Raw genomic sequence first — 25,824 nt, 5'->3', positions numbered from 1 at the left:
TTTAAGAACAAATCCACTGCCCTCTTTATCAGTCTTAGGCTCTGGGGAGCAGCCTAGCAATGCAGCTGAAGCACAAGACAACAATAGACTCTTTTCCCTGCCAACCCAGGGGCCAGAAGGATGAGAAATGGTGACAGAAGGACTAGGCTCTGGGTGGGTTTTTGTGGGTGTTATACTAGAATTCGTGGCATCTTAAACTGACAAAAACATCTTAAGCGAGACGAGTTAAAAAATAAACTTGCTGGATCATCAAGACAAAACTTTCCACTTTACCAATGAGACAAATATCATCAGGGAGATACAGTGGGGGGAGAGAGAGGGGGAGAGAGAGAAAGAGAGACAGAGAGAGAGAGAGAGAGGTGAGTGGGAAGAGGGAGAGAAAGGACTTGAAAGAAGCAGTTCTTCACCCACCAAGGGAGATGAAGGGCTGGAAGCCGACCCAGAGGTGGCAGGATTCGCCATTCTCTGCTGCACCACAAAGCCATGCAAATATGTTATGGAGAAAGGAAGAATCCAGGGATGACCAGCAGAGACCTGGAACACAGGAGCCAGAGACCTCAGCTCCTGTGTAAGCACCTGCCCCACACGTGTGTCCCTGCAGGGCTGCCTGAGGAGGTGGCCTTTACCTTGTTTTATGGATGGGGACATGGAGGTCCAGTGTGACCCCATGCCTAGAAGGTGCCAGAACATAGTGCTGCTGACTCAGCTCCATTTTCCTTCACCTGCAGCTGGGAGGGACGTTGTAGTTCCATTGTTGGCAAAGTGGGATTTATTCTTGAGTGACGCTTAATACGTCACTGAGTTCATGAAGGGTCCCTCTTCCCTGCCTCATTGGAATTATGTTCACAGGAAACTGTTGTGAACGGTATGGCCAATCACGAAACTTCCATCAATGAAAAGCCAAGAGTTACCATGAGACCACATTATTCATTTTTCAAAAGGTCGCACCTTAAATGGATTTATTTATAAATGAGCGCTGTTCTTCAAGACTTCTGATCACTTTGCAAGGAAATGAAAACCCCATTCCAGTGGGTTCTAAAATAAAATCACAACTAAAAATTTTCTCCCCACAAATCCGAGATGTAAAGTGTCCTCTCTTACACCCCTTTCTGCTAGGCATTCAGAAGTATGAAATAACCCTTTCACCCTCTCTGTATCACAGCCTTTCTCAAATTAACCTTGCTTCAAAGACCCAAAAGAATCACCCATCCACAAGCTTGAGTCCTGGATTCAGCCCAGTAGTAGGCTGGGGGGCTCAGAACATGTTTTTCCCCCAGGTTTTTATGAAACATGCACTATTTAATGGCTTCTGAGTATTTCAGTGGCACCTCCCCACCACACACACACACACACACACACACACACACACACACAATCCAGTCAGAGAAACCAACTGACACTGGTCTTTGCTCCCTCAGTCGGTTCCAGAAAAAAAGTGAAGAAGCTGACAAATATAGGGGCTTCCTACTCCATAGGAAGGGAATTAATTCAATCGGAAATAAAATTGGCCCAGCTCTGAGCATGTTACAGAACACAAGTAGAAAACAGCAGGGAGGGGAGGGAGAGAGAGGGACATAGGGAGGGGAGAGAGAGGGAGAGGGAGAGAGGAAAAGGGGGGTGAGAAGGAGAGAGGGAGAGGGAGAGGAGGAGAGACAGAGGGAAGGAGGGAGAGGAGGAGGGAGGGGGAGAGACAGAGGGAGAGGGGGGGGGGAGAGAGAGAGAGAGAGAGAGAGAGAGAGAGAGAGAGAGAGAGAGAGAGAGAGAGAGAACACTTTGCATGTTTACATTTTTCCCCCAACTGGGAGCCAGCCAGCCTTAAGAAAGGCTTTAAGTCTTCAGGGAACATTTCCCTGAACCAAATTCTCAGAGGACCTTAACAAGCTCTGACTTCTCCTTATTTCCATTGGGGAGACTCTATATAAACTAATGGCAGCACTGATAACACATTCTCTCCAGGAACCCTCGGGAATTTTACCAGTTGTTGAATTATTTATTTATTGTTTGCACAGAGTGAGGAAATTCTATTAGCAAGACCCTTCTGTCAGGACAAAGCACTTGGCTAGGAAATGTTCTCCCTAGAATCACTTCATCTCTCTAACCCAGCACAGGCCAGCTTGTTGCTCCTCTGAAGAAAGGTTCTGAAGCAGAACTGAGTTCCCATCGGCAGAACAAATCCTCTCAGCTTGCAGAGGCGCTTCTCCAGGCAGACACACAGAAAAGCCTGCTGGGGGCACACCCATCAATGCTCAGGGCATCCTCCTGACTCGGGGATCACTCCTGGTGAGGACTCAGAGGCCAGTATAGGATGCCCGGAGGCTGGGTGGTTGGCACTGTCCTCCACCTGTAAGGGGATTACCAGTCCCTAGGCCGGGTATTGGCAGCTCTGCCCTCTAACTCTGCTTTCCCACTGCTCTTCCCGACGTGCTCCGTTTGGGACCCCATTCTGTGGCACTAACCTGATTGCAGTCTCCTTGTGTTCTTCCTGCCCTCCGCGGGCATGCAGTCTTTTCCAGCAAGGTTCGGAGGAGGCTTCCTGGGTGGTGCTGGGGGGGATGGTCACCCGCAGACAGATCCCGGAGGACTTCCGTCAGCAGCAGGCCTGAACGCCAGGGACCACTGCTGTCCTGGGTGGAGGAGCTTTCTGTCTCGACATCCGGGACCAAGCTGAACAGGAGAGAGGACGGCACCCAGAGCGCCCAGAGCTTGGTCCACACGCACATTTCCGCCGGGCTGTCCCCTTGGACTGTCAGGGATGGTGGCTGGGCTGGTGGTCACAGCGTGGTCTTAGAATTGGAGGAATTTCTGAGAAGGTGAGAAATCCCAGCTGTAATGATCACTCCTGCAACACGCTTGAAAGGTCCCTTCATTGGGCGGCTAAGCTGATTTGCCATGACAGGCTATTTCTGAACAACGGGGCGCTTGTAAGTGGTTTGTAACCCAAATCGGCAGGAAGCCACCATAGTTTGAGATTTTCCAACTATAAAACATCCAAGGAGTTCATTCTAGGGCCTCTCTCTGAACCAGAAGTTAAAATTGAGAAAAATACATTTCTCTGTTTCCCCTCCAAATCCTGGGAACAGGAAATAACCCCCATTTAATTCCATTGTAAAGGAAATCTCGGAGAGGCATTGTTGATATCACTAAGTAATAAATAATAAAGAGAGAAAAGTTAATAAGTTACCAAATCTGGTTGAGTTACAAGGCGTTAGGAGAGGCTGGGGAAATGATGATAACATAGGAATTAGAACTTTCTAGAACTTTCCAGTTCCTGATTTATTACGAGTAGTAGAAATTATCTTAAGAAAATAAAGAGTTTCAAGAGCTCATGAGCCACGATAAAGTCACACACTCACCAAAGAGTCAAGAGCATGATTTTACAGCCAATCAGCTTTCTGGAAAAAAGTTTTAAAACCCAAACAAACATCTCTTAGTAAGACTGCTTAAGGAATGTGAAATGTTAGCAGCCTCTCACTCCAGATCTTGGCCCAAAGATGAGTTTAATAATGACTCTGGGGTAATAACAAAGATTCTGGGTTTACTTTTATGGTTAAAAAGTTTCAGATTTGTATGTTTGCATTTCTTTAATGACAGGGGATGACACAAAGGACATTTGGAAAGCCGGGCCTTACCTTGAAAGATGAATGAAGATTTGCCTGCAATGCTGAGTTCTTCTAAATCTCAGTGCATTTCATGGCCACAAAAGTCTGTTTTTAAAATTCCTCCACTGTGCGCTGGGAGCTGGGCAGGATGATTTCAGTCCAAAGAAGTTTCCAGTTGCTATGGGGAAAGCTGCTCGGAAGGTAACAATGAAGAAGGATAAAAGGGAGAATTTTCTGCCTGGCAGATTTTCAGGAAAACCAAATTGGTGTGAAAAGTTGCCCAACTTCATCACAGACCTTAGAATTATCCTGTCCCCAGCCTTTAAGGGACAGATGGAGGCCAAAGAATTTTACCTTCACAGTGAAAAAGCACTGATCATTTCTCTCTCTTCCCAGTGCTGTCTCTGATACCTTTGATCCACACTCTAACCCAGGACTGTTGACCCAACAGACTGTTGAAAACCTAATTTATTTTCCGTGGTGCAGAGGTTTAGAAGGTGAAGGGTGCTTGTAAAGAGAGCTTTAACAACAAGTCTGGAGGATAGCACTGGTTTGTCCTTTCTGCCTTGCCACAGGGAGGTTAGGGTTATTGGGTTACTCCCATCATGGTGCTCCCATTCCTGTGTTTATCTATAAACTCTTTGTTTGTGCTCTGCTTCCCCAACTGGTCAATCACCTTTATCTTCTCATCTGACTCTGCTAACTTGTAAATACTGCTTTTCTCTTCTCCTTAAGTCCTTTGCATACTTACTTCAGAGCAATGTCCTTTTTGTATAGATGCAGAAAAACAGTTAATGCCATGCTTTTGTAACTTGGGAGTTAATTGACTCCGAATAATATTCACTCCTGGGCATCTGTTCTCTTGACTTAAGCCTCAGTTGCCCTTACTTCCTGGCACCCCCAAAGCAGGGTCCCGAGGAAGGATTGGATGGATTCAGGGCAAGTTATGAGCTACCCTGGCATCAAAATGGGGCTGGTCAAAGCGCCATAATATTTAACTATAAGTTAAGAGCATGGTCATGGACCCAAGACAAAATGACTTTTTTTGAGAACTGGAGTTCTTGTGGGATAAAGAAGGCCAGTGAGCCCCCGAGACTGACTCTCAACCGCTGTGCAGGACTCAAGGCCCCTTCAGGAGTGGGGGGAAAGAGGGTCTCAGATTAGTTGTGGAATGATGATGCTTTCTAGAAGGGAAGAGAACTGAAGCCCTAGAAATCAAAAGGGGCTGAGAGAGCCAGGTATCTTTATGACAAGGTAAAAAGGTAAAGGCCCTCCCGTTGATCGTCGATTTGCTCGAGCGGGCCCAGTAACGTCTCCATTGGAGACTTTGTTGTTACTGTGTCTGGCATATCGAATACTCTCGGTAGCTTGCCGAGCTCTCCGAGAGGGGCGGAGGAATCGAACTCGGGTCGGCCATGTTGGCCACTTGCAAGGCGAACGCCTTACCCGCTGTGCTATCGCTCCAGCCAGAGTTGGAAATGATCACTCTGGATAAGAACTGTATGCTGAAGATAGGGAAAGGAACAAACATGATAACCTCTCAGTATCTGTATTGCAAACCATAATGAGAGAGAGAGAGAGAGAGAGAGAGAGAGAGAGCAAAGTACCTGCCATAGAGACAGGCTGGTGGGAGGAGGGAGGAGAGAGGGAAACTGGAGACATTGGTGGAGGAATGGGTGTTGGAACACTGTGTAACTGAAACCTAACATGAACAGCTTTGTAACACTGTATCTCATGGGGATTCAATAAAAAAAAAAAAAAAGAAATACGGGACACAAAAACAGAGTGAACCTGAGATGCGGGAGTGGGGGGGCCCTGAGCTCACCTGGGAGGGGGGAAGAGTGGAGAGGTGAGGAGAGATTGGGGGTCATCAGTCTTCTAAATCAGCATGGAATGGTGAATCCCGGAACTAGTGGGTGAGCAGTTCCAGCTGGAATGGAGGGGCCAAACATACCGAGAGTAAATATTCCCAGGAAAAGCTCTGCTTCTCTCTAACCTCATCCCACAAACCCTTTATGGAGGTGACGGACAAGGCCTCTCGGAGTCTGGGATAAATGGGAGGTGAGTCCAGCTTTACGGAGGAGGGAAGGTGAGTGGGGGAAGGGAGCTAAGAGGGGGTTCTGGACCCAAAAGAGGGGCGCATATGGCCTGGAGCCAAACTCTCCACAGGCTCCAGAAACACACTGGAGATCACAGCGTCCCCTCCGTACCCCCCAAATCTTGCAGACCTGGTGCTCAGGTGATGCTGGAATCTAGACTCGCTTCCCCCTGGTCACCTCTAAGTCACCTCTAAGGCTTGGCCTCTTCCTGGAATGAAGCCTCCTTTTGCAGCCCCAAGCTCAGGAACAGGTCCTCAAATCAGCCCTGAGTGCTCCTCTGCACCGCTGGGCACTCTGTAAGCCCTGCCCAGTGGCTGCAGAACTGAGTCTCAGCCCTACGGAGGGGACCTGGGGACCTTCTTGTTAACTCACCGACATGACTGTCCAGCCTAGACGTCCCATCTCTCCCGGCCTCACAGGCTCTCCGCCAGGTCCTCCCCATGGGACTCTCCAGAACAAACTGTCAGTCAACCATCACTAGCTCCAGCAGCTCCCAGCATGGCCTGCATCTGGTTCTGCTCCAAGTTACTAACAATCCTGCCCACACATTAGGAGGCTCTTCCTGCCCTTCAGTGGCCCCAGGAAGGGTCACTTGGGGAACGCTGGACTGGCTCTGAGGCAGGCTGGTCTCAGAAGGAACAGGACTGATACGCACCCTCACTCTGTCATGTCGATTCTGGGTGGGAGTAGAAGTTCCTGGCCCAACCCACCTGTGTCCCCCACCAGCCTGAAATCAACCTCTCCTCTCTGCCAGTTTCTTGCACCTTCCTTTTTTGGGGGTGATAAGATTCCCAGGGTCACAAGCCACCCCCAGACAGACTTCTTGACAAGGATCTTGACAAGGCATTACTCCGTGAGGACAAAACTGATGCCATGACAAGGCTGAAACTAACACAGCTGAAGCTATAGTCCAGTGGGTAGGGTGTTTGCCTTGCATGCAGCCAACCAGGGTTCGATTCCTAGCATCCCATATGATCCCTCAAGCACCACCAGGAGTAATTCCTGAGTACATGAGTCAGGACTAACCTGGATATACCCCCCCTACCAAAAAAAAAAAAGGAAAAAAATCTGCAACTAACATTAAGTCTCAACTAGGCCTCAGTTTCTGTTTCCCTAAAGCAGGACTTGGAGTCTCTGGTAAACTCCCAATTGAGTAATTCACCTAGATAAGAAACTGGGTAGTTGGGTCTGGCCAGTCATGAGGGGTCGCCGCACCCTTCTTGGAAAAACCCCAAACTGTGATTAGTACTTGCTGTCTAATTGCTGTTGTAATATAGCAATGCTAAAACTAGACCAGTATATCAGCCTCTTCTTAACTGACCCCTACATATACTGCTGGTGATTTGGACTCATGGTCCTTGTCAAGACTCCCCTGCATTGGATGAGACTTGGACCCTAGCTTGAGCTAGCAATAAACTTCCTTTGCTTTTGCCTTATCGTGTGTGGACCTGGTCTCTCTGCAATTGGGTATATCTGAAACTCGGGCACAACAAGTCCACGGGGAAGTGGTTGCCTTTCCTGCCATCACCCCATCTCTGCCCTCGTGTCTTTGTGCTTTCCTGGCAAGGTGAAGAGAGGAGGCAGGGAAGGAGCCAACACCATTGGCAGCAGCATTCACGAAGCTGTCAAAACCAAGATGTGATTTGGAGAGGAGTTCTGGAGTCAGAGACAGCAGGGAGGGCACTTGTGTTGTTTGATCCCTGACACGGCACAAGGTCCCATAACTCTGTTGCGGGTGATAGAGCCAAGAGCTGGGAGTAAACCCGGAGCACCCCTGCGAGCGGTGGGCCAAAAACAAAAGAGAAAAAAGGAAAGAGGCATTCCTGCTGCCTGCACCCCCATCTAATGCTAGGATGCCAGCCCAAAGGCTCAAGGGCTGGAGACGCCCTGGATAGACCCTGCAGGACAGGACCCTCTGCATGAGGCTCCGCACCAACCCGAGACTCCAAGTCCTTCTTCCTTGGCAATGCCCTAGCAACAGATGCTTCTCAGCACAGGAGATATCCTGCCCAGGCCACTTGGAAAAGACCTTGAGAGGCAGTTCTGCAAGAGCATCCCCTGAGCCTTAGTTCTGGACTTACTCACAGCCCTCTACTCGGGTTCTCCTCTCTCTCATATTTCCTAGATAAAGCTTCTTCCCCCTGGTCTTCTCCTGAATTTCCTTTTTGCAAGAAGACACAGTGAACCCGGTAGACCCGACAAAGGTTGGACCCAATTTCTTTCCTGCAAAGAAATAGCAGCTGGCAGTGGCAGCTCTCCCCACACAGATATGGTTTGGGATCAGTTGGCTGCAGGCTGCCAGGGGGAGGCTGGTGGAAGCTGGAGTCTCCCACAGGACCCTGCAGACTCTCCCCATACCAGTCGGTCCTGCCACTTCCCCTGCCAGCATGTGCTGAGCCAAGTCGGAAGGGGACAGCATTCTCTATTGGGGCCACCAACTCCTAACTGGGGGCTTTGTAACCCACCAGCCTCAAATGGGTGGTGGCTGGAGGCAGGAGAAAAGTGAGGGGAGTGAGCCAGCTCTCCTTCCTTCATTTCTGGTTCTCTTTTTGTTGTGATCTAAACTTTTCTTTCCCTGTGTTAGTTACAACATACCTTATCTTGACGCACAAAGACTGGAAACGAGCCCACCAAGAAACAGGAAATACATAATGGTGGAAGAGATCAAACAACAGACGGAAACAAGGTTAAAGCTCATGACTGCCATGTGTAGTTGGGCAGGTTGGGCACTGTGAGACTTGAGGGCTCTTCATTCCATTCTGCACTCATCAGTGAACTGCATCACTACAAGAATTTTTCAGCGGATATCCTGAGTGTCTCTAATATCTAGACCCCATTATAAGCAACATATTTGTGTGTGTATAAATTTTCCACATATAATATCAGTTAAACCTAACCAACATGTCACTCATCATTTCAGAAATATCCAGGATCACCAGTAAAGTTCTTTCTACTATGGGTTAATTACTTCAAAAACACAGAGGAGAGAAGGGGAGACTCGGGAGGAGAGAAGAGGAGAAAAACAAAGGAAAAACAAACAAACAGGAAAGGACATCCCAGATGTGGCTCAGTCCCAAGCACTTGGTGATGCTCCCTGACCCAGCCCCTTAGACCTGGTGGTGCTCCCTGACCCAGCCCCTCAGGCCCGGTGATACTCCCTGTCCCGATCCCTCAGACCCGGTAGTGTTCCCTGACCCAGCTCCTCAGGCCTGGTGGTGCTCCTTGAAGTTTGAGCCATGACTCCTATAGGTTTGCCATGACATTTCTTGAGAGGATGTTGCTTTGCTTTTGAGGCTAACCATGGAAGGAGTCTCTGGGTAAGACCTTGGTGGGGTCCTGGATATCAGGATCGTGTGTTGGGGACAACAGAGTGTGCATGTCTGACCCCTTGTCAGTTGCCTTTGACTTGGTGGCTTACGAAGGGGCCCACTTCTTATATAGCTCTTTGGGTGGGGGCACACACAGTGGTATTTCCAGGCTTACTCTGCGCTCTGTGCTCAGGGATCACTTCTGGTCAGCTCAGGGGACCACAGGGAGATGCCGGAGGACCTAACACGGGTCAGCCACATGCAAGGCAAGTGTTCAACCCCCTGTCCTATCTATTATTTCTGCTTCTTTGACCTGGTTCTTGAAGGCTCTTCCCTGGAAGGGGTGGGGGAACTGAGGCTGTGTCTATTCTGCTGAGGTGCTAGGAGAGTCATGAGAACACGGCACTCTCCACATTGTCGGCCTTGCTGGAGAATTCCCTGGGGCTGGCTGCAGCCAGCAAGGGACCTTTGGTGGACTGGGAACAGGAAATGCGAGAGGCATGGCCAGCTGGTCCCCAGGGGCACACTACTCCCTCCAACCATCCTCAGACAACTTTTTCACTCTTTGTGCAAGTCTGTGTGATGTGCGCTGGCACGGATGCTCTTTTGGCTCAGCTGTCCAGCTTCTCCTGGGGGAGGGGGCATTTTCTAAGTGGCTCTTTGAAATCCTGAGGCTTGGCAGAGCGTGATGCCCTTGGTTGAAGAGCATCCAAAAGCACACAGTAGCTGGGGTTCTCCGCAGTTACCTGATCCCAGTGGGTTTCTGCCCCACTCTGCCCACACAGAAACCCTAGAGGATGCAGATTTCACGGCCTGCAAGAAGGCAATCTGGCTCGAAACACACGCCCAGAGGAATGCAAGCAAGTGTGAGGGCTGTCCGCTCCAGAGGGGGAGCTCGGGGGGAAAGCTGTGGCTTTGGAAGTTCCTGTTGGCCAGGCCTCTCCTAGACAGTTGCCAGATCCTCTGTCGCTGGGCAGTGGATGGGTGTCAGCTGCTCGGGAGAAGGTCACCCTGCAGAGTTGCCTCCTTCATGCTCCCAGAGTTTGTCCTTGCTGGAGGAGAAGTGTGGAGACAGTGGAAGCAGGGGTCCCCTTGCCAACTGTATGAGACCCACCAGCCCTGCTGATTTGGGGGAAGGGCTGTGTCCCTGTGAGAACAGGCCTCACAGTTGACAGATGAGGCAGGCAGCGTTGGATGTGGGGTCCCCAAACCTCCAGAATGAATACTGCCGGGCCTGGACTCAGTCACCTGGTCAGTGTGGGTGGTTCCCTGACCCAGGTCCTTGGGCCTGGTGGTGCTTCCTGACCCAGGTCCTCTGGCCTGATGGTGCTCCCTGATCCAGCTCCTGGGACTCAGTGGTGCTCTCTGACTCAGTTCTTTGGGTCCAGTGGTGCTCCCTGACCCAGCTCCTTGGCCCTAGTGGTGCTCGCTGGCTCATACCCTCAAGCCCGGTGGTGCTCCCTGGCCCAACCATTGTTCCACAATCCATCTCTGCAGCAAAGGAAGTCAGTATGTGCTCAGAAAAATCAGGGCCCTTTATGCAGAGACCCCAAGGCAATAGGACCTGAAGACTACAGAGATTCAGCCCATGATTTCCCTCGAGGAACGATATTTTGCAAGATCAAAGTTCCTGATCCGAGAAGGGAATTCCCCTGACTGTGGTCCCACACCCTGTCTCTCTCCTGGTGGAATCCTCAGACACCCCCTCCTCTCCCATAAGCTCAGGAGCCAAGGATGTGTGGAGCTTGGGAATTCACTTCTTGGAGCATCCGGGGAGCATCCGTTGTGAGCACATAGGAGCATATGGAATTTGCCAGACTCTATGTCCTTCTTCCAGAGTAGAACAGGGGTCTGGTCGGTCTCCATGTGCCCTTTCGAGCCAACACTCGCTGTGATATCCAGAATATTGACAGTGAATATAAGATGGAATCCTTTCAAATAGTGATTGGAAATGTCTATTGCTCGAGGAGGTTCCTTCTGTCCTCTGGCTTAGTAGAGACCCAAGCTGGGTTCCTGAGTTCTCAGACCAGTCTTTCTCCACCTTCTCGCTGTGGCCCTCTTCCAACCAAATTTTCATCTCACGCCCCCACCTCCATCCTGGTTGACACCTAAGCCACATGCAATGTCCCTGATTAACACATGCTCCAACTGTGACCCCTTTGGAATATCCTGGGGAGCTGCTGCACACCTGAAGCCGCCCCCCCCCCATTAAGAAACACTGCCCTCACCCCACTCTAACCAAGGAGACGAGCATATCTCCATAGGGGTCGCCATGGGCTCCATGCCCCATTTTTTACCCACTGCCTGGGGGTAAAATGAGTTTTTTTATAAAGATCTATGTGATGGCCAGGCACCTGACAAATGCTTGACCTTTACCCCTTGGAGTTAAAACTCTAAGAAGACTCTATGAGAGACAAACTGTCAACTCGCACACCAACTCACTGCTGATAACTGGGAGGGGTTGTTAGTGCTGCATGAGGGATGTTGCTGTCCGTCAGTCCAACTGCAATCGCAGAAGAACAGAGACTCTGGGGTTCAGTGCATATCAGGACTTGACTTCTCACAGTTCTGGGGGCCAGGGAGTTCAAGGTGAAGGTCCCGCAAGAAGCTGCACCCCCGTTTCACAGAGAGCCGACTCTGTGAGCTGGAAACTCTAATTGCAATTGGGAACATTCTACCCTCAAGCCCTTATCCTCTCCCTACAGCCTCTCCTCCAAACACCCCAAATATCATCCCCAGGAGAACTAGGCCCCAGGTTGGACAATGGTTGGAATGGGACAGAGACACTCATTCCTCAGCACAGAGACTTGGGGAAAAGAAGAGCAGGCTCTATTTTAGCTTTGCCAGTTTCCAGTTGCTTAAAAGAAAGAGAAAAACTGCAGTTTCACTTAACTCCCTATTTGGCTACACTGCATCTACCTCACTGATTGTGTGCACATAGGGGAAAGATTCATTGCAAACTGATCCCCAAATGAAATGAGCATCCAAGGCATAGTCCCAGGGCCTCCGAATCTTCTGGCACGTTGGATGAAATACAGTCCAGGACTCTGACCTAGACTGACTGAATCAGAACCTTAAGTATGGGCCCAGGGAAATCTGTGCTTTGAATCAGTTCGCCGTATGGCTCTCAGGCCCTTCAAAGTTTAAGAACTTCTTGCCAAAACTCCAAAGCAAAAGCAAGTCCAGAGAGTCTTGAATATTCCTGCCCTTCAAAGAAAAAAAATTAAATCAACAGAAAGGAGTGTAGAGTAGCTTTGGAGGGTTCTCTGAAATGCCCAGAGAACTGTGTGTGCATGAACTGGACTGCATACAGTGGGAGGGCCAGGATGTGTGTCAATGGAGCACACGCAGTTGGCCACCTGAAATCTTGCCTACCAAAAGGTTCCAATCAAAACAGAGAACAGGATGGTGGGGAGTGGGAGAGAGTAGCAAAGGGAAGCCCCAGCCACACTCTCTCTGTGCCAGGATAGACAGAAAGGCTGAGACACCTGGACAGATGGCAGAAGCAGGCGGGGCTTGGATGCTTAGACAGATGGCAGGACAGCACAGGGATCTCACTCACATGCAGGGGACAAAGGAAAGCTGGACAGCAGGGAACAGCTGGAGTGAAGTCCTACAAAGGACCAGAGACAAGATTTCAGGTGACTAAAGCACACACTGGATACAGAATGGCATAAGCACAGGATGGGGTCAGTGTACATTGGAGGTGAGCAGATGGCAAGTGGCATCACACATAGGTCAAAGGAGAGGCCTGGATTGGAGAAGCCAGGCTCATCTGTGAAGACTACAACACACTCTAAACTTCTTAAGCATCTGAATTTAGTATACAATTCTCAAGAACCCACTAGCTCAAGGGAAACACACTTTCGTGCTAACAGCCCTGGAAGGAGAAAGCGGTGACAGCCGAGGCTGGTACTCAGGTTGCAGGAGTTCAGTCATCTTCGCCAAAACCTAATTGTGCAGTGCATGGATTTTTCTTTTATTCAAGTCCTGTGACATAAGCAGTTGCTCACGATGGGTTTTCAGGCGAACAGTGCTCCTACCTCCAATCCCATCACTCCACATCAGTGTTCTGCATTTCACCACCGCTCACCTATGATCTCTTCCATGCCCCAGTTTGAGTGCTTGACAATTACATTTTTAAGTTTAATGTCATATTTGGGTCCCAGGCTAGCAGTAAGGTTGGATCTAGAGGTTTATTTGATTTTTTTGTTGTTGTTTTGCTTTTTGAGTCACACCCTGCGATGCTCAAGGGTTACTCCTGGTTCTGCACTCAGGAATTACTTCTGGCAGTGCTCGGAGGACCATTTGCAATGCCAGGGATTGAACCTAGGTTGACCGCATGTAAGGCAAATGCTCTACCCGCTGTGCTATCACCCTGACCCCGGATCTAGCAGTTTAGATAGACCTCGACACCATCGAGGAGCACAGGACCCCTTACCCTTACCTCTGTTACTTCCGGAACTTCTCTTCTAGCTTCCCTCCTTCAATTTCCTCCATGCCTGTCCCTTCTCAGTGACTTAGTTACCCATCACCCCAGGATATTTCTCTCTTCCTTTTAGATTTAGCTCAGAGCACCACCCAAACGATCCCCTGGGAGAAGCTGCTCCTGACATTCCTTGTGACTCCTCATTGTGGGCCCCTTCCAGAGTCTATAAGGGACCCTGGCCCCTACTTCTACTCGGACTTGTGTGACGGTAAGGAGGGTCACTGTCATGGTGCTAGACTCTCTACTGCACCTATGGTCACCATAAGTCTATAACCTGGGTGGAGGCTGTTGGCTCTCTTTCCATGGAGAGCCTTGATAAGTACCAAGGACACTCAAAAAGTGAATGTCCCAGAAGCACATAATGGGCTGAGTCAAAGTTAACCACAGAGGGCCTGGAGTCACTCAGAAAGTGCCTGATTTAGAGAGGGTGTTACAAAGGGTCCTTGATTCTGCAGGATGCCATTAAGGTGAGAGAGAATCTATTCTAGTGAATTCCCCAGTGAGAGGAGAGAATGCTCAGGGAGAGAGATCCGGGCCCTGCAGGGGCCACAGACAAATGAAGAGGCTTCAGAGGGTTGAAGCCTGCCAGACCTTGGTCTTGGATGTCCAGCCTCTGAATTGTATGAAAATCTATTTTGATGGATTAAACCAATGATCTGTGGTACTTTTGTTATGGAGAGTGGCTAGAAAACAATTTATACCAGAAAGATAATTATTAAAATCAATGACTACTATTCCAAACTTTTATTTGGTGGGAGGCATTATGGGATCACACATGGCAGAGCTCAGAGATCAGTCTTGGCAGGGTTCAGAGGACCATATGGGATGCTTGAGATTGATCCTGGGTTGACCACCAGCAAGGCAAGTACCCAACTCACTGTACTATCTCTCTGGCTCCAATCTTGACCTTCTAATGCTTGTTGCAATTGTTGATTTCCAGAACTTTGCCTAAGTTATAGTTTATAATTAAACCATATAATTTATATAATTCATTTATAATCTATAAAATCATAATTATAAAATCATAATTTTATAATAAAACTATATAACTTATAATTAAATTCTTATAATTTCATTTCTCAGTCTGAAAAAATTTCACCTTTGTGCCCAATATTTGTGTATTGCTTTCAAAGAGAGGTCTCTTAGTCACAGAGAGAGTTTGAAGGGCTGGAGAGCATGCCTGGCATGTGGTCCCAGTGGCATCAGGAACTCTGGGGAGCCTCCCCTCCCTAGAGGGGAGGAAGGAAGGAAGGAAGGAAGGAAGGAAGGAAGGAAGGAAGGAAGGAAGGAAGGAAGGAAGGGAGGGAGGAAGGAAGGAAGAGAGGGAAGGAGGGAGGGAGGGAGGGAGGGAGGGAGGGAGGGAGGGAGGAAAGAAGGGAGAGAAGGAAGATGGGAGGGAGGAAGGAAGGAAGGAAGGAAGGAAGGAAGGAAGGAAGGAAGGGAGGGAGGGAGGGGGAGGGAGGAAGGAAGGGAAGAAAGGAGAGAAGAAGGATGGAAGGGAGGAAGGAAGGAAGAAAGGAAGGAAGGAAGGGAGGAAAGAAGGGAGGGAGAGAGGGAGGGAGGGAGGAAGGGAGGGAGGGAGGGAGGAAGGGAGGGAGGGAGGGAGGAAAGAAGGGAGAGAAGGAGGATGGGAGGGAGGAAGGAAGGAAGGAAGGAAGGAAGGAAGGAAGGAAGGAAGGAGAGAGGGAAGGAGGGGGTGAGAGGTTGGGTGTGAGAAGGAATGAAATAAAAAGGAAAGAAGCTCTGTGTCTTTATTCTCGACATTGATGCTTCACTTCTTACTCACATGTGAATTGTCAGAGGTTCTCTCAAGTCTGACATATCAATTAGTTGCTGAAGAAAATATCAGCTTAATGAACCATCAGATGTACCAATAGCTGCATGTGTGGCCACCAAACACAGAATGGGCCAAGAGTCTGCCGGTCTTTACAGATGTCACTTTTATTTTCAGAGTTCAAGTTACAAACCGTTCACATTGTTTGTGTTCAACTGGGGCAGTGGGGGTGATGGCCTAAGAATCTCCCAGCTACTGAATTCTGATGAAAGCCTGAAGCAAGTACAAAGTCACTATAGAGACCATGAAGACATATCATCTACGGGAGAACTTCTGGTTAAATCAAAACAAAACAAAGCACAACAACAATCAAAGCCCTACACAAATGCACACACCACAACAAAACACTCTTCTCTTCGTGATCCTCCCCCACCCAATTATCACCCATATTTTAGTTTGAGGATTGGGTAGAATAGTAGGTACAATGAATTATCTATTTGATGACATGTTTAAATGGCTCATATGAGCATGTGAAGTATGATCCTCTATTCTCTGCCAAACACAGAGGAGATAGGCCATGGAAGTAGGAGATATGTGTTGCTTAAGAGGCAAAGTGTTTTCTGAAACACAACTCTGAATTATAATAAAAAGGATCATCTTCAATAAAGGGGGCTGAGAGATAGTACAGTAGATTGGGCACTTGCCTTGCAAGTGGCTGACTCAGGTTTGATCTCCAGCACACCATATGGTCTCTCAAGCTACCAAAAGAGTGATCCCTGAGCACAGAACCAGGATTAATTCCTGAGCACTGCTGGGTGCAGCCCCCAAACAAACACACAAACATACAAAAGATACAAGGACTGTGTAGAATAACTTGTAAGCCATACTCACTCATACATTTCTCCTCATTCCATATTTCTAATATGTCCAGAAGAGAATTCCTCTGAGAAAAGGAATTTCTTTATAACATGATTAACCACACAGGACTTGGTGTGGCAGCGACTGTTACCACTAGAACTTCTGCAGATGAACCATGCTCTGTTCTTACAGAGGGAAATAAAAAGCAACATGTTCTCTAGTGTTTGAGGCATGCAAGGGGGGCAATTTTGCCCTCAGGAATGCTGCACTTCTCTCACTTCCTATTCTACCTGTCCCTCTCTTGGGTACTGAAAATGCCATCTACCCCCACCCCAACATGCTTTATTGAACTTTGGACTTCTGGAGAATGTAATTTGTTCCTTCTATCCCGAAAATGAGGCACAAATATAAGCACAGGCAACATTCTGTATACAGCTGGTATGGAGTAGGTGCTCCCAGGACCCTTTCATGCCACATGAAGTTTCTGTCCAAGACCCTCAGGTAAAGGACATCAGCTCAGGATCTGGGAGAGACGAGGAGAAGCCAAAAGTCTAGTACCTGTGAGGTGGGAAACTTCCACAGAGCTGCACAATGTACATGAAGCAAAAGGGAATTATCAGAGTTAGAGAGAGCTGTGCAGAGACCTAATTTCCAAATGCCTTTGATTGCTGAATTATGGGTCAAAAGATGGGATCTGGAAAGTGCTTCCAGGTATGATGGTAAATTTATTTTACATACAGAACTTGAACAAGGAATCTTTTCCAAAGAGGTGAAAGAATCCCTCTGCTAATAATATTAGTTGTTTTAAGTATAAAATGTCAGGGAAATGGATAAATAAGTCTCCTTGAAAAGAAAAGACGCTGACCAACATCACCAAAATACAAATCTATTAAAAACAGACCCTGTCTCCAAGGAATATTTCACATTACCTACGTATATCCAGGGAACGCAAATTTACACTTTCACTTCACATCTTTGTATTCTTGATATACATAAACTAGAACAAAGAACACATTTGTGATATCCAGCCTGGGACACCCTGCTTCGGGAAAGCAAGCTTCTTCTCAGCTGTGTTATTCTCTCTTTGCATGAACGTTTCTAATCACTGGAGTGAAAAAAAAAAAGGAGATTGGTATGAAGAAAGTAAGGGACTATCTCTAGGCCACCTGGGGCCACTTGTCCTGGATTTTTGAAACAGCTCTTCTGGAGTTTCGTTACCTACTGCAGACACTCCACGGGTCTGTTTCTGGCTTATAATCTGCAGGTAGGTACAAGGAATGTCACAGCCACAAGACAACCATGTCGGCACTTTGAGGCTAGCTGTGTATTTTTGAAGTGATGGTCAACACTGCCATAAAAGAGAATCTCTTGCCAGGCTTGAAAAGGAGCCAAAATTTCTTTATCTTTTTCACTAACACCTTGATGTGGGGGCTGTAGCTTGTGTTAATGAAGCCTCATCCGAGGGTAAGTCACTGGTGGTCTGCATCGGCATCCATGTGTTCAGCACAGGACTAAAACAAACAAACAAAAAAAGGACAGAGTTTTGAAGGCACTGAAGTCAAGACCTGACGTTGAGGGGTGGGTGAGCTTAGGGCACTAGATGACGGCATGTTCGTTCTGCTCGATGTTCCCCACAAGATCTTTGGTATCGCTGGTCCCGGGGCTCGATCGACTGTTGAAATAGAGGGTATTCTCAAAATTGTCCACCCGAGGAAGATGCACGCGCCTCTTCTTGAAAAAGAAATATGCAGCCAGCCCGGCAGCAGTCACGATCAGGAACACGACGACCACGACACCCGCCGTGCCAGAGGGTCTGGAAGGTTCCATCTTCTGCGTGTCGGCTACAAGCACACAGAACCATGAGTGAGTGAGTGGGGGTGGCAGAAGGGAGAGGGTCGAGGATGGGAACATCAGGGCAGCTTCCTTGTTTAAAAACCAGTAAGAGGACAAGTGTTCTTTCAAGTGACATTTAGCAAACAGAAAGGGCCAAGCAGCAAAAGTGAGAGCTGAGGACAGACATCCAGGATGATTGGGAATGTTACCATGATTACTTAGTTGTATGGAACTTTGACCAACCTAGGGAGCACTGAACTAGTTCACCAGAACTTTAAAATTATTTATTCTGGTTTGAAAATGGGGCTGGAATGATAGTCCTGCAGGTAAGCCTTGCATATAGCTGAAACGGTTTGATCCCTGGCATCCCATATGGGCCCCTGATCCTTGTCAGGAGCCATCCAGAGTGCGGAGCCAAGCATAAGCCCTGAGCACCGCAGGGGGTGACCTACAAACCAACAGAACAGAACAGAAAAACATCCAGAACTAAAAATAATTAAGTCTTAGCAAATTTAGGGCTGCTTATAACAGTGTTAGATTATGATGACGATGATGATGATGATGATGTGTGTGTGTACACACCTATATGAATAATGATGATGGCAATCAAAAGTTTGTGGAAAAATTATGGAAAAGAGAAAATAAGTGGTGTGAAAATTTAGTAAGTCACACCCATGCAACTAATAAGGAGGTAGGCAAGCCAGAAATCTCACTTGGTATTTGTTGTTGTTGGGCATATATATAAAAATATATATCATATATATCATTTAATATATAATCTATTATATATCATAATTAATATATTGTCACTGTCACTGTCCTCCCATTGTTCATCAATTTGTTTGAGCGGTCCCAGTGAGATTTGTTACTGTGTTTGGCATATCGAATACGTCATGGGTAGCTTGCCAGGCTTTGCCTTGTGGGCGAGATACTCTCAGTAGCTTGCCAGGCTCTCAGAGAGGGCGGAGGAATTGAACTCGGGTTGGCTGTGTTGGCCATGTGCAAGGCAAATGCCCTACCCGCTGTGCTATTGCTCCAGCCTGGTTAATATATTATATATAATATATTGTCTAATATGATATATTATATATTTAATATATTTATATATTATCTATATAATTTGTATTTGAGCTACAAGTAGTGGTGTCAAGGGCTTACTCCTGACTCTGTTCCAAGATCACTCCTGGAGGATTGAACTAAGACTGACTGTATATAAGGCAAATGCTTTAGCCCCTGTACTAACTCTCCTGCCGCTCACTGGATGTGTTTTAGCAGGCAATCAAATGAGTGAAACAGGATCAGTGATTGAATGCAATTATCCATGACATTATATCTTTTTTTGAAGTTCGTTTTTTAAAAAAAAGAAAATAAAAACACCACAGGAACCCTCGAAGAAGGTCTCCAGTGACTTTTTAGAAGGCAGTTCTTTCTAACACAGCAGCAAATGTCTTCAATACATTGTGTTGTAAAAACACCAACCCAGTTCCCCTATGTGATTTACTAGGGCTTTTATTCAAGGGAGCATGATGACAGAATGAAAGAGAGCTTATGTTGTTCAAGCCATTCTACCGAGAAGCAGAGGTACTGGAAGAGTTTCTTATGGTTTTAGAAATTTTCAACATAATTGAAATTTCATAATGATCTTACCTTTTGTTGTAGTTATTGTCTGAGTAGGCTCAGGATCAATAACTGTAAAATCAAAAATAAATTAAGCATATATAAAATTTATACTAATTATATAGTTATATAATTTTATGTGACTCATAGACAAGAAACATTGAATCTTCCACAAATGGTTTTGGTTACATGCCATGGGGGAGGTAGACAAACAGACATATAGATAGATTATAGATAGATCATAGATACCCTATGACAGATTCTTACTGCTGTACAGTTAAATATACTGGAATATCTGAAAATGAGATGATCCTCTTAGTTACATATAAGCCATATACTAACCCTCAAAATCTTCCCCAAACTACTGAATTTTAGGCTAGCAGTTTTTAAGTTGTCTAACTGAAGGTGGACATATTACAAGGTAACTAAATGAAGAGTTAAATAAGACTCTCACTGCCCCAAAGGGTCTGGTATCTTTGATTAGAGTTTTGAAAGATGAAAGAACTATGCAATCCTAAAATAGAAACACACAATGGTAAAGGAATATTCGTTGTTTAAATCTCCTCTCCTCTTTAACATCTCTACTTCTTGGGCAGGGTATTCTGTGGTGAGGTAGGACAATATAAATATGACTCAAGCCCAGACTATGTCAAATTACAGCACAAGCAATACCCCTGCCCCAAAACACTGTCACACAGTCTCAGAGAGAAACTTAACTGATATTGTATTATTATAGAATACATTCTGATGCTACAAAATCCAGGCTTCTCATTTTCCCAGGGTGGTTGGTTCTCCCCATCCTTCTAATGCCAGATGACTTTATAGGCTGGTTCTCCCAACATGCTGCAACTGTGTGAACCCCAAAATAAGGATATGTTCTTCTAAATGTATTGATAAAGCAAGATCATTATGTTGGATGGACAAAGAGTGTTTTCTGCTCAGATTTGCAGAGAGCAACTGATCACTAGGCCTCTAGATTTCCACTTTTAAAAAGAGAACTTAGAATCCCACATCTTGTGTCTCGATACTGGAAAGAAATGACAACTTGTGAATAGATGCACTAGAGAACAAATTTTTACTTACTTTTTGGTCTTTTACAAATAAACCCTTTATAGGAAGAACAATGAATATTACTCCAGAGTCCAGTAGTTGCTAACAAAGATACGCAATCGTTTCGTTCACCGGAGGGCTCTCCTACATTCCAGTTGACAAAGGAAACTGGGATGTTGTTTAACCAAATCCACATTCCTAATGATCAAGTAAAGCCAATAAAAATAAGAATTAGGGGCTGAAATTATAGAACAGTGGGGAGGGCTCTTGCCTTGCACACAGCTAATCCGGTTCAATCCCCAGCATCGTATGTGGTCTTCTGAGCACTGCCAGGAGTAATTCCTGATTGCAGAGTCAGGAGTAACCCCTGAGCATTGATGGGTTTGACGCCCTCCCCCCCCCCAAAAAAAAGAGTTAAACATAACCCATCTTAGGAATGTGGGATGGTACTCAGTAGTAGAGTTTAAGTTTGGAAACTCAGGGTTCAATTCCCAGAACACACACACACACACACACAGAATATGCAAAATTTATAAGTGTATTATTTTACTGTCACTGTCCTCCTGTTATTCATCGATTTGCTGGAGCAGGTCTAGTAATGTCTCCATTTTGAGACTTGTTGTTACTGTGTTTGACATATTGAATACGTCACGGGTAGCTTGCCAGGCTTTGCTGTGTGGGCGAGATACGGGCTCTCCGAGAGGGGCAGAGGAATAGAACCTGGCTTAACAGGGCTGACTGCACGCAAGACAAATGCCCTACCGCTGTGCTATCACTCCAGCCCAAGTGTATTATTTATACTGTAATAAATACTCATTCATAACCTGACTTAAGGTGGTTCTGGAGCCACACCCAGTGATACTCGGGGCTTATTCCTGGCTTTAGGCTCAGAGATTACTCAGGTATTACCCAGCATATGTAGTGCTGGGGATCAAACCTGGCTGAAGCAATAGTACAGTGTGTAGAGCTTTTGCCTTAAAGGTGATTTGATCCCCTCGTCCTATATAGTCCCTGAGACCTGCCAGGAGTTATCTTTGAGCACAGTCAGATATGGTCAAAATACCAAGGGGGAAAAAAAAAAGAAAACTGGGTCAACTATGCACAAGGCAAGCGCCTTAGCTGTATCTCTCTGGTCCTTATAATCAGACATTTTAGCAGCAATAATATAATGACAAATTATAAGTGAAAAAGATATTGAGAATATAACTTTATAACTTTAACTGAGATTTTGTTCCAAATTAGAACACACACACATAATTATCCCTAAGGTATTTTTTTCCGGCAAAAGATAAAAAATATATTCAACACTTCCAGAACCAACATGGCTTCAAAAAATATTCTTTTAACCTAGAAACATTATACATAACATAGAAAATGATTTTAAATTCCCGTTATTATCTCATATGAAAAGATAAGTTTGAATTTTCAAACTCTTTACAAATTCATCATTATTTGGGGGGCAGGCTTCTAGATCTAAAATCTCATTTTCCCTAAAACACTCTGAAATAGTTTAAGTGATCAAATTACCTTCCACATTTCTGAATAATCCTATCCAAAAGCTGGTTTTGCTCTGAAGAGGCTCAACCCGGTAAGCCAGGAAATCTGCTTCCGCGGCATTTTCAATGAAAGCCAAAGTGGAACCTGCAAAACATAAAAGAGTAAACATTAAGCAAGGACACTTAAGTAGCTGAAAATATTTCTATAATAACAGTACTGCTATTAAGAGCAATACAGAGCATTCCAACATCTCTCCTTACAGAAAAGACCATAAAAGGATACGTGTGGTCAGAATTTCAGTTTCCATTCAGTGATTCTGATTTTACAGTATCCCTGGTGAGCAAGAGTGAATGACTGGGGTAGGAGAGGCAAACAAGCAGCTGTTGGTATCTACCTTAAAGAAGGTAATGGCTGGGGGGTATGGTGCCGCCAGCAGGTCAACCTGTACCTGTGAGGTGAGTGCATCAGCAGCCTGATGGCGCCTTCAGACTTCCAGATACCCCAAAATTGCTGCTGTGCCTTTGACCAGACCCCAAAAACTTGGGGCAAAGTTTACCAAGAAAGTAAACGGCCAAAAGTTAGGTATGTGGGAGACACACCCACAAACCACCTCCGGCTCAGCTATATAATTGGAGGCATGGCCTCTCTGGTTCCTGATTGAACTGCTTAATGGTCATGATCCCAGAGACTCAGAAACAAATCTCGAAACCCAAAGGCTTTTGGCAGAAATGCGTCCGGTCCCTGCAGTAGGTTACCGGTACTGGGCCAACCCAAGTGAGAATAGGTTTCATGCCTTGGCCCGTTCCCCCTAGCAGCCCGGTGGCCACCATCCTCCAGAGGCTACTGAACAGTCAGGTTTGGGCCCTCAGTGACGAGACGCAGGGCCTCACGGAATGGGGGTGGAGCCGGTCCTGTCCTCCCCACCCCAACGAGACCCCAAGTCATCGACCACGAATGGCCCCTCTGGCTCCTGATCAAGCTGCTTAATGGCCATGATCCCAGAGACTCAAGAGCAAATCTCAGAACCCAGCAGGTTTGGGCAGAAATCCCTCCAGATTTAAGTGTTAAAATTTTGGAATTTCAAAATCACGCGGCCACTACTGCAGCCACGCAACATCATATGTTATTCATAACCAGCAATAGAAAACAAATTGTCTACTGTTGCCTTTTCAGCAGATCTGAGTGTTAGGGTAAAGTTTCAAATAATAATGGTGGGTCTGGTGTCAAAATATTGAATGTGATCAAAGTAGAGAGAGAGAGTAATGTGGAAATCATCTGCCCCACAGGTAGGGGGAAGGCGTGGGATGGGGGTTGTTGGGGGTGGAGAATGGGCACTGGTGAAGATATGGGTGTTTCATTGTACGACCAAGACTTCGACCCAAAAGCTTTGTAACTGCTCTCATGGTGATCCAATAAAAAAAAATTAAAAAAAATAAAAGATAACGGCTTCTGGCTCTCACTCGGGAATCACTCCTTGCAGAACCTGGGAACCATATACACTGCCAGGATCAAACTCTGGTAGGCTGCGGGCAAGGCACGCACCTTAGCAACCCTTGTTGTATCTCTGCAGCCCATTAGTGTTTTCAGATTCCTGATGTTTTCACACTCAGGGTCATTAGGAGCACAAAAATGACAGGACAGATAGCTATGGGCTTTCCAGCATTAAGAAAGTGGCTACTTACCCATTCGGAGACATTCTAAGGAAGCCTGGCCCCAATTTCTTGTGAATGATGACTCAATATAGTAGCAGTGACCATGGAAGGGAATCCAGGCTGAGTGGTCTTTCTCGGGACACCGTCCAGGCAGCTGAGGGGGCTCAGTGGCAGGGATCTCTGTTAGCAGGAAGACATACTAAATGCAAAACAGTCCAGAGTTTCCACAAGATTGAAAACGAGATTTTAGCTGGGAAGGGAAAGTATCCCATAGCATTCTTTTTGTTTTAAGGTTCTAATCATAATTATTTAGATCTGCCACTATTAGGATTTGGACCTTCCTTCCTTCCTCCTTCTTCCCTCCCTCCCTCCCTCCCTCCCTCTCCCTTCCTTCCTTCCTTCCTTCCTTCCTTCCTTCCTTCCTTCCTTCCTTCCTCCTTCTTCCCTCCCTCCTTCCTTTCTTCCTCTATCCTTCCTTCTTCCTCTTTCTTTCTTTACTCTTTTTTTTAAAAAAATTGACAAATTTGAATAGAATTACTATGGTATAGTGACAACTGATCACATATGTAATAAAGAGTTCTCCATAGTCAACCCAAAATAATTAGCAAAGGAAGTCCCCACCATCCAAAACATTCTTCTTTCTCGAGATCCTAACCTCGCTAAATGCTTTCCAGCTATGTATGACATCTGAACTATATACTTAAATGCTAGACTCAGAATTTTAAGGCTTGACCAATGTCCAGTTCTCAGGCTGGATTCTAGGATAGTATCATTAATATCACTGATTCTGATAATTTATATATGTACTCTGATGAAATTATTCTGATATAAAGGTATCATTGACATAGAAAGGGTTTGTAATTTTCTGTGCTATTTGATCATCTCCTTAACAAAAATTCAGAGATTAATAAACATTCAAGAAATTCTAACAATGAAGAAAATTTTCTTGCTACTTTAATCTCTGAATATTCATTTATTACCAAGTCAGTCTTTTCTTAGGTGAAGGAATAAGCTTTATGTTATTTCAACTACCAACACATGTCATGACTGTCTAATAATACCAACAACCCAATGTCTTCACTTATTGAGAAAATTTCAAATCCCATGATTGCTTTTGAAAATTTAATTACCACTAGATCTTTTGCAGAGGAAATGATAACTTTCATTGCAGTGCATTGTCTTCCAGTAGCCATCAACATCCATATAAACACAGGCTGATTTCAATCTGGGCTCATCGGCTCCCCAGTTCGTGTACCTCAGTCTCCATTTATCAGCCCAAACATATTCATTATTGGTCTGCAAGAACAGAAATGGCCATAAGCAGGGAGCCTCATCTCATTGAGTAAACACCAAAAGGTCCAACTGAGGAGCGAGGAGTTCTCAAGACTATTCTCACCAAGATTCTTCAATGTCTGTGAATCAAATGAACATAACAATCACTTCTACTCACAGAAGCTCAGTAAAAGCAGACTTTAACATTTTATTGGAGAAGAGGCTTCCCAAGCAATGCTCGAGGGACCCTGGAGACCCCTCATGGTGAACATCAGTGGACAAGGACAGATAGTTCAATGTTGGGGCTGCTCATGCAATGGCTTGTAAGTCTAGGGGAGCTAGGCAGCCACTAGGGCCACCACAGAAGTGCTAGAAGCCATCAGGGTCAGCCTCTGAGTTGCTGAAGTGGGGATACAGGGGAGAATCAGCACTGGGATCAAACTTAGAAACTTGCCAGTGTAAGGCATGTGCTCCAGTTCACCAAACCCCCTTCCTGTCTCTCTGGTCCAATAGAAACTTTCTTTTAAAAAGCACTAACTGGGCCGGAGAGATAGTACAGGGGTTAAGGTCCTTGTAGATGGCCAATCATGGTTCAATCCCCACCACCACACATGGTCCCTTGAGCACCTCCAGGAGTGATCCATGAGCACAGAGCCAAGAGTCAGCCCTGCACACAGCAAAGTGGGGCCCAACCCCTCCTCAAAATTAAATCACATACAAATTAATTGATAACATCAAAAGTAGTACTTACCCGTATTATCCTTTTAATGGTCTAA

The 25,824-nt window shown here is 46.2% G+C and overlaps 1 protein-coding gene across 2 annotated transcripts in view; it reads right to left on the bottom strand.

The window, feature by feature from the left end:
* Positions 1–15,417: 15,417 nt before the first annotated feature.
* The window catches only part of MRC1 (mannose receptor C-type 1), an 88,779-nt gene continuing 78,372 nt past the window's right edge, over positions 15,418–25,824 (bottom strand). For both annotated transcript variants that reach the window (XM_056114537.1, XM_056114538.1), the window contains exons 25-30: positions 24,907–25,072; positions 23,807–23,956; positions 22,155–22,268; positions 20,661–20,825; positions 19,608–19,649; positions 15,418–17,968 (exon numbers count right to left, since the gene is read on the bottom strand). In XM_056114537.1, the coding sequence (XP_055970512.1) occupies positions 17,724–17,968; positions 19,608–19,649; positions 20,661–20,825; positions 22,155–22,268; positions 23,807–23,956; positions 24,907–25,072 (882 nt within the window). In that variant the 3' untranslated portion in view covers positions 15,418–17,723. The remainder of the gene's footprint in view (positions 17,969–19,607; positions 19,650–20,660; positions 20,826–22,154; positions 22,269–23,806; positions 23,957–24,906; positions 25,073–25,824) is intronic.

Source organism: Sorex fumeus, unplaced genomic scaffold, assembly GCF_029834395.1.
Source record: "Sorex fumeus unplaced genomic scaffold, SorFum_2.1 ptg000026l, whole genome shotgun sequence".
NCBI lineage: Eukaryota > Metazoa > Chordata > Mammalia > Eulipotyphla > Soricidae > Sorex > Sorex fumeus.
This window is presented reverse-complemented; position numbering and strand designations above follow the sequence as displayed.